The 7,689-nt window shown below is 41.2% G+C and overlaps 1 protein-coding gene across 1 annotated transcript in view; it reads left to right on the forward strand.

The window, feature by feature from the left end:
* Positions 1 to 3,146, forward strand: part of LOC105488206 (integrin subunit alpha 8) — a 193,407-nt gene extending 190,261 nt beyond the window's left edge. Inside the window, exons 29-30 of the mRNA XM_011752068.3 lie at positions 836 to 958; positions 2,996 to 3,146. Of these exons, the coding sequence (XP_011750370.1) occupies positions 836 to 958; positions 2,996 to 3,082 (210 nt within the window). The 3' untranslated portion in view covers positions 3,083 to 3,146. The remainder of the gene's footprint in view (positions 1 to 835; positions 959 to 2,995) is intronic.
* Positions 3,147 to 7,689: the final 4,543 nt, after the last annotated feature.

The raw sequence follows: 7,689 nt of genomic DNA on the forward strand, positions 1-7,689 counted from the left end.
CTGCATAGGGGATGCAGATCAAGAAGGAAGGAGCAATAAAAACCAAGACAAGCTGAGAAGGGCACCATCAGAGTGCTCAACTCTAGTTAAGAAGACAGAAGCGGCTGGGCACATTGGCTCACACCTGTAATCCCAGCACTTTGGGAGGCCCAGGCGGGTGGATCACTTGAGGTCAGTTCTAGACCAGCCTGGTCAGAATGGTGAAACCACGTCTCTACTAAAAATACCAAAAAAAAAAAAAAAAATTCAGGTGTGGTGGCACATGCCTATAACCCCAGCTACTGGGGAGGCTGAGGCACGAGAATCACTTGAACCTGGGAGGTGGAAGTTGCAGTGAGCCAAGATTGTGCCACTGCACTCCAGCCTGGGAGACAGAGTGTCACTCCACTCCAAGTGTCACCTCTCCAAGGATTCATGGTTATTCACAAGCTTACCTCTCTCAGTGAGGCCAGCTGAGTTCTAAGGAGACACATGGTAGACAGACTCATTCAGTTTTTTAGTGAGTCTACTTTTTGCCATTGTTCCCATAAAAGGTACAACCCAAGTTATGGCCATTCCTTTCCAACTTGTTGATTCCTGACCCACTCAATTCTATTCTAGGGTCTCTGTGACTTGAAGCCACCCACCCACCAAATCTCTCATTAGAATTTTACAGAACGAAGCAGATCTGAGAATGTGCTAGCTTTTAAGAGTTCATGTTCAAATAACTCCTAGATAATTTCAGTTGTCATATGGATCCTTTCAGATCAACTTCCAGTATTGTATTGGTAATTACTATTTTATTTCACCGAATAGTTTCCCCATTAGAGCTCGTTTGCTTTGTTTTCCATTTCAGATTAAGACATCAGTTATTTGGGCAACTCCGAATGTTTCCTTCTCAATCCCATTATGGGTAATAATACTAGCAATACTTCTTGGATTGTTGGTTCTGGCCATTTTAACCTTAGCTTTATGGAAGGTAAGTTGATTGACTTTATTTTCCCTTTAAACTAGAGGGGCTGTTGAGGGAATTTAGAGGGATATAGTTAGGGATTTTAAAAGACAATTATGGAGGCATTTTTGGAAATTTTGAAGAGTCTGAAGGATATAAAGGGAAAATCATGTATTGTTTGCTTTGGCATACTTAATGTGTTTATATAGCTGACATTTAAGATGACTGGAGGTGCTTAGTGTTGCTTCCATCTTGAGATTTCTTGTAAATAAATATATAGAGAGTTAGGCTGTATTAACTAAGACCTGTGATCTTTTTTCCAATATGCTTAGAGTGATAATATTCTAATGGAGACTTCTTTTTCTTGTTTAATTAACCAAGGTCATAAGCTTTTTATTGACATGGCCTATCATCAATCCTTTGAGATTTTTTATAAGCACTATGCAGATGCAATTAATATAGGTCAATTCTGATTTTTTATTTCAGCTATTAATGAGGCCAAATAGATCATGTATGTCAGAGGATGCTTGTACTTAGTTTTTAATCTTGCCAATTAGTTTGTCTCCATTGGGAAGCCTGAACTTAGTCTTTGATGTGTTTTACTGAGGTTTGTTCTAAAAGCCTACAATAGAAATTAATTTCTGGCCCCTAAATAATTGCCAGGTTTCACAGAGCCTTCCATTCCAAAATGGAAATAACGTCCCAGTTACATGACTATAGAGTAATTAACCCAGTCACACCTTTTGTAACTATGTGGTGTTCCCTAAAATCATAGTGCGTTTTTATTTTGAAACAATATGCAGCATGGCTAATAGACATATAAACTGAGAAAACCTTGACTTTGAGTTAAGTACTAGCGTTTCTGATCATTATCAGCTGTTTGTGCCATCCTACACCCACGTGTTCTGTGACATACCTTTAGAATGGACTTTTGTGTTGTTCTGTCACTGACAGTAACTGTATTTCCAATGAGTATAAGACACAATCATGTGTGCCAATTGACAGGATATTCCGGTAGCTCTGGGAAAGAGAGATGACTCAATGTCTATAAGCCAAACCCAGTTAATTGGCTTCCAACATGAGAAACAGAAGAAAAAATTGAGGTTCCAGGTGTCTAGGAAAAAATATAGTTTACTTGACAAAGTACTAATTTGACACTGAAGAGGAGGAAAATTCTAGAGTCACCTCCTCCTTGAGTTGCTGGCTAATCTTTGGAAAGTCACTAAGATTCTGTGCCTACCTGGTTCTGGCATTGAAATAAATGACAAATCGATTCTCCCTCTATATATGCTCTATGTTCCACCAAGCACCGAGGGATGTGTGGCCATTTCTTCACTTCTTCCTATAATCCATCCCAAAGCAGCCGACAGGATTCTTCAGGAGACAACCTCCCTTTCCTGGTCAATAGTTAGTGCTTCTGCTCCAGTAAGCATGTGGGAAACCCTTGGGACACATTCCTGTGATCTCGGGAAAGTATCCAAGGTCCATACGTGGTTTGTATGAAAGAAGCATCTTCTACTCCAACTGCAGGACAGGAGAAAGGGTGTGAGCACTCTGCCCTCCTGCTCACCTTGCCCTATGCAATAAACTCTCTACGAGTAACAAACACTGTGCTCACACCTCCTAATTTGGAGAAACGAGCTGATTATATGCACAGAGCTCCAGGCTCCTTCGAAAATACATAAAGGGCCAGGCATGGTGGCTCACGCCTATAATCCCAGCACTTTGGGAAGTCGAGGCAGAGGGATCACTTGAGGTCAGGAGTTCAACACCAGCCTGGCCAACATGGCAAAACCCTGTCTCTCCTAAAAATACAAAAATTAGCTGGGTGTGGTGGTGCAGGCCTATAATCCCAGCTACTCTGGAGGCTGAGGCGGGAGAATCGCTTGAACCAGGAGGCGGAGGTTGCAGTGAGCCAAGATCACGCCACTGCACTCCAGCTTGGGGGATAGAGAGCAAGACTCTGTTTCAAAAAAAAAATACGTAAAGTGAAAATTCTTTGAATGAGGGGTTTCACAGATTCCCAGAATGATGTGATTTTATAGCCCATCTTTCCCTTTATAGTGTGGATTCTTTGACAGAGCCAGACCTCCTCAAGAGGACATGACCGACAAGGAACAGCTGACAAATGACAAGACCCCCGAGGCATGACAAGAAAAAAAAAGAAAAAAAAGACCAAAGACCTCAAACACAGGTCCTGTTCAAAGAAAAAGAACATTAGAGTTAAAAATCAAGGCTTTCTGATACCTGACAGTCACCCAGGAAATGGAGGGGACCCTGGAACATCACCTCATCTACACCGAACTTTGGAGAAATTGTCATGGGTGCCCACTGAGCCCTGCTGGAAAAGGAAACACCAATGCTGGAGAAGCCATCAGCAATTGTGGAAGATTTTCTTTTGCTTTAATCGTTCTGTACTTGGCAGACACTTTGAAATCGGTATGGGAACGTAAGTTGCAGTCCAGATCAATCCAGCATAAGTTGCAGAGATGAAATGTCTGAATCACAATAGAATTTACAAAGTGAACTAAGGTGAAATGACTGAATTACTATAGAACTTAGAACTAAGACCGCACCGTCCAACACTACTGTATCCAATGGAACATTTGACACCTCCCTATGGAAAAGAAACATTTCTAAGGACATTATGACTCAGGGAGACAAGTAATATGTTGTTGGTACTGTGAAAGTACTTTTGAAAGGACAAAAAGAATCTTGTGAGTGAGGGTGAAAATTTATTTATTTATTTTCCATGTCTCTAGGTTGAGAATCTGTCATCTAGAGAATTTGGAAATTAAGATTTGGTTAGCTAGTTTTCAAAATCACTCACTCAGTTTCCTCCTAACAAACCACTGTGTGCAGATAACTCATTTAGCAGAGCTTCTTCAGAATTTAGACAGTGCTAAGGAAAGGAAGATTGGCATTAGGAATCAGTTCTATTTAATACCTTGCTGCCTTCGATCTGAAATTCCTTTCACTCACATTATCCAGGGACTCACATCTGCTTCATTTAGCTTTGCAAGATGTTGCATTTATATTTCCTTGTATATCTTTCCATTGACTTAGTTAATACATGAATTTCAAGGTACTCTCTACCCTTTGGAGTGTTTAAAAGTAATGGTAAAATGTCTAGAGTTAATTAATTAAAAAGGAATTTGATAATGTGGGTAAACATTATTTTTAATGTCTATAAGAAGCAACACTTCTTACAGATATTTAGCTTGGGATTAAATACCTATTTTTCGGCCTATGCCTTGTACTTGTATACACAGAGAAAACATGTTGAATATAACTTAGACAAAACATAAAATTATACAGGCATGAGCCAAACTAGGAAAACTGATTCCTAAAGATTTTATTTAAAATTGCTTATTCCAACTTTATTACTTATTTTTACTGCTAATCCTTATAATATATAACTTTGGAGAATAATCTTTTATTTAAGCTCTTTTCCCATCATCTTGAATTTAACCATCACAAATTCTTTACGTTTAAAACTCTTGTAAATAATTCATAATCGTGTAATATTATCATTTTTGAAGTAAAATTGACCAGCCAAGTGTATAGGTAGTCTGCACAATTTTGTATCCTTTTTTAATAATGAAAAATTACTATGAAGAAATACTGAACAAATTTTTATGTGCAATATTTTATAGACCTATGTATCTGAAGCATGTTTACACTGGCGTTATTTTTTTTTTAATTAATTTCCTAAATGTTAAGTATGATAGAACAAGCTGACCCAAATCCTTAAGTTTACAAAGCTGTTGGAAAACTTTGTGTCCCGATTTCAACAATCACGCTTTATTTGAAAGATGAGCCAAGCTCACAGACACTAAATTTTATGTCATGCCATAACCTGGAGAGGAGCCATTTGGCTACAGCTGCGGAATTTCATTGAGGAGCAAATGAAAGGCACATGGACGAGCGCACTGGTGCAGTTCATGTTCTTCCTGCCTGTGAATTGAATACTGTCCTGGTAGCAGTTTCGGGTCTGTCAGGAGCTCAAGGCTGGTTTGTGTGGCTGACTATGGATGAGCACTGAACTTGCCTCAAAGAATTTAAGGGGTGTCCACACCAACCTCTGGGGGTCTTTGGTGTTAGTCCTCCAGGTAGAGCCAGTTTTACAAGTAGGTGGCCATCTATAGGATGTGATGTGAGCAATGGCAGACAGCTTTCTCTGTCTCCAGGTAATGCCTTGACTCTGGTGATCCTGGCTGATCTGTGACCAATAAAGATTAGCTCCTCGGTATTTGGGGTCCTAAAAGGTCCCTGAAAAAATGCACCCCTTGTCTTTAAGCCAGTATTTGTGAAGGAACTGAGAACTCTTAGGGCTACATAAACAGAGACCCCTGTTGAGATAGTTTATGCGGATACCTGGGAGGAACTAGAGATGCTGGAAGGAAGACTGAGACCCAGAATGAAGCAAGGCATGAAGGCTCCAAAGTGAACTGCACCATCCCAGAGTCTCAGCCAAGATGGCCCCTTTCCAGGGGGATGGGCACCTTCCACCTGCCCACAAGCACTGCTACCTATGGGAATTGCAGAAGGCTGCTGCGCACATGCGCATGCGTGCAATGGCCCTCCGCCCTTTAGAATATGGACACAAAGGCCGGGCGCGGTGGCTCGCGACTGTAATCCCAACACTTTGGGAAGCCGAGATGGGCAGATCACCTGAGGTCAGGAGTTCGAGACCAGCCTGGCCAACATGGCGAAAACCTGTCTCTACTAAATATACAAAAATTAGCTGGGCGTGGTGGCAGTTGCCTGTAATCCCAGCTACCTGGGAGGCTGAGGCAGAGAGAGAGAATCACTTGAACCCAGGAGGCGGAGGTTGCAGTGAGCTGAGATCGCGCAACTGCACTCCAGCCTGGGCGACAGAGCAAGACTCTGTCTCAAAAAAAAAAAAAATATATGGAAGCAAATGGAGGAGGGGAGGAAACTGAGGTCAAGCAAACCTTCCAGCAATCAGTTTTGCCCGGAGAACACACTGACGACAGAGAACACACAGAGTTTATCTGCTTCTAGTTAGAGCACTGCCGATTGCCTTCATAATTCATAATGTGCTGTACTCCTCTGAGGGTCTATCTGTATTCCTGTTCAAAGAATTCCCTTTTTAAATTCTTGTCGCTGGGTTTTAAGACACAAGAATAGGGGCAAATTAAGTGTTATAAACTTGGAGATTTGTATACAGTAAATAAAAAAAAAAATATGTACTAGTCACCACTGAAACTGCATTCTTAGAACTCAACTCTTGTTTTATTTAAATACATGTGTAGATATCTGTGAAGATTTTCATGTACCTATTTACCTTGTCACTAATAAAATTAAAACTGAAAGATACGATGGCATATTTCTGGTTTATTTCACGTGCGACATAAGCTTCCCTGTTGTGGCCAGACATCAGAGGTTTCTGTCTCTACATCTTAATTCCTTATTAGAAAAACATTTAAGATTGGGAGAAATTTAATAGAGCAAAAATGCAGTGCTCCCTGAGAGGATGCAAATGTTCTGCTTAGATTTCAGTGATGTTTGTATTAGACTACATGAGTGGCCAGGCGCAGTGGCTCACACCTGTATTCCCAGCACTTTGGGAGGCCAAGGCGGCGAATCATGAGGTCAGGAGTTTGAGACCAGCCTGACCATGGTGAAACCCTGTCTCTACTGAAAATACAAAAATTATCCAAGCGTGGTGGCGCACATGTGTAATACCAGCTACTCAGGAGGCTGAGGCAGGAGAATCGCTTGAACCCAGGAGGCGGAGGTTGCAGTGAGCCGAGATTGCACCACTGTACTCCAGCCTGGGCAACAGAGCAAGACTCCGTCTCAAAAAACAAACAATAACAAAAAAAAAACCACAAACCACATACACACAAAAACAACTCCGTGAGTATAGTAAAAATTATTAAAGTGTATGTTTTAAATGAGCACGTTTAAGGTATGAGAATTATATCTCAATAAAGACATTAAGAATGTTTAAGTACTTTCTAGTACCTCCACCCTTATGCAAGTGATTTCTCCACTGTAGATACATGTTAGCTCCTTTACGAAGCCTTCCCTTCATCTTTGCCTAACTGTCCTCCATTAGCGTTTTGTGAATTTCCGTACTTTTCCATTTATTCCCATAGCTACCTTGCGGCTGAGTGACTGTCAATGAGAGCAGAAACCATATCATTTCCTCAATATGTTTCCTGTACCTGGCACCAACACCTGTTATACAATCAGTGATCAAAACAATTGCTAGAATGAATGCATGACTATATATACACGCATAGTCATAATCATGTGAACAGGTGCTTTTGTCATTCCCTTCATTACCAAACACCAGCTACAGACTATGGGTTAACACCAGCTACAGGGTTATGTCGCATGTGAAATGTGTGTGCATCCTCCTATTTACAATATTCATACAATGTGATGATAATAGTAAATGTTCTATTCAGTTAGTGAACCATGGTTCATTTAACCATCCCCCTCTTATTGGGAATAGCTGGTCACAGATTCTTATATTAAGAACAGCATTATGAGTCCCGCACAGTGGCTCTGGCCTTAATCCCAGCGCTCTGGGAGGCCAAGGTGGGCAGATTGCTTGAGTCCAGGAGTTTGAGACCAGCCTGGGGAACATGCCGAAACCCCGTCTCTCCAAAAAATACAAAACATTTGCAGGTCGTGGTGGTGTGTGCCTATAATTCCAGCTACTCAGGAGGCTGAGGTGGGAGGATAGCTTGAGCCCAGGAGGTTGAGATTGCAGTGAGCCC

Source organism: Macaca nemestrina, chromosome 9, assembly GCF_043159975.1.
Source record: "Macaca nemestrina isolate mMacNem1 chromosome 9, mMacNem.hap1, whole genome shotgun sequence".
Taxonomy (NCBI): Eukaryota; Metazoa; Chordata; class Mammalia; order Primates; family Cercopithecidae; genus Macaca; species Macaca nemestrina.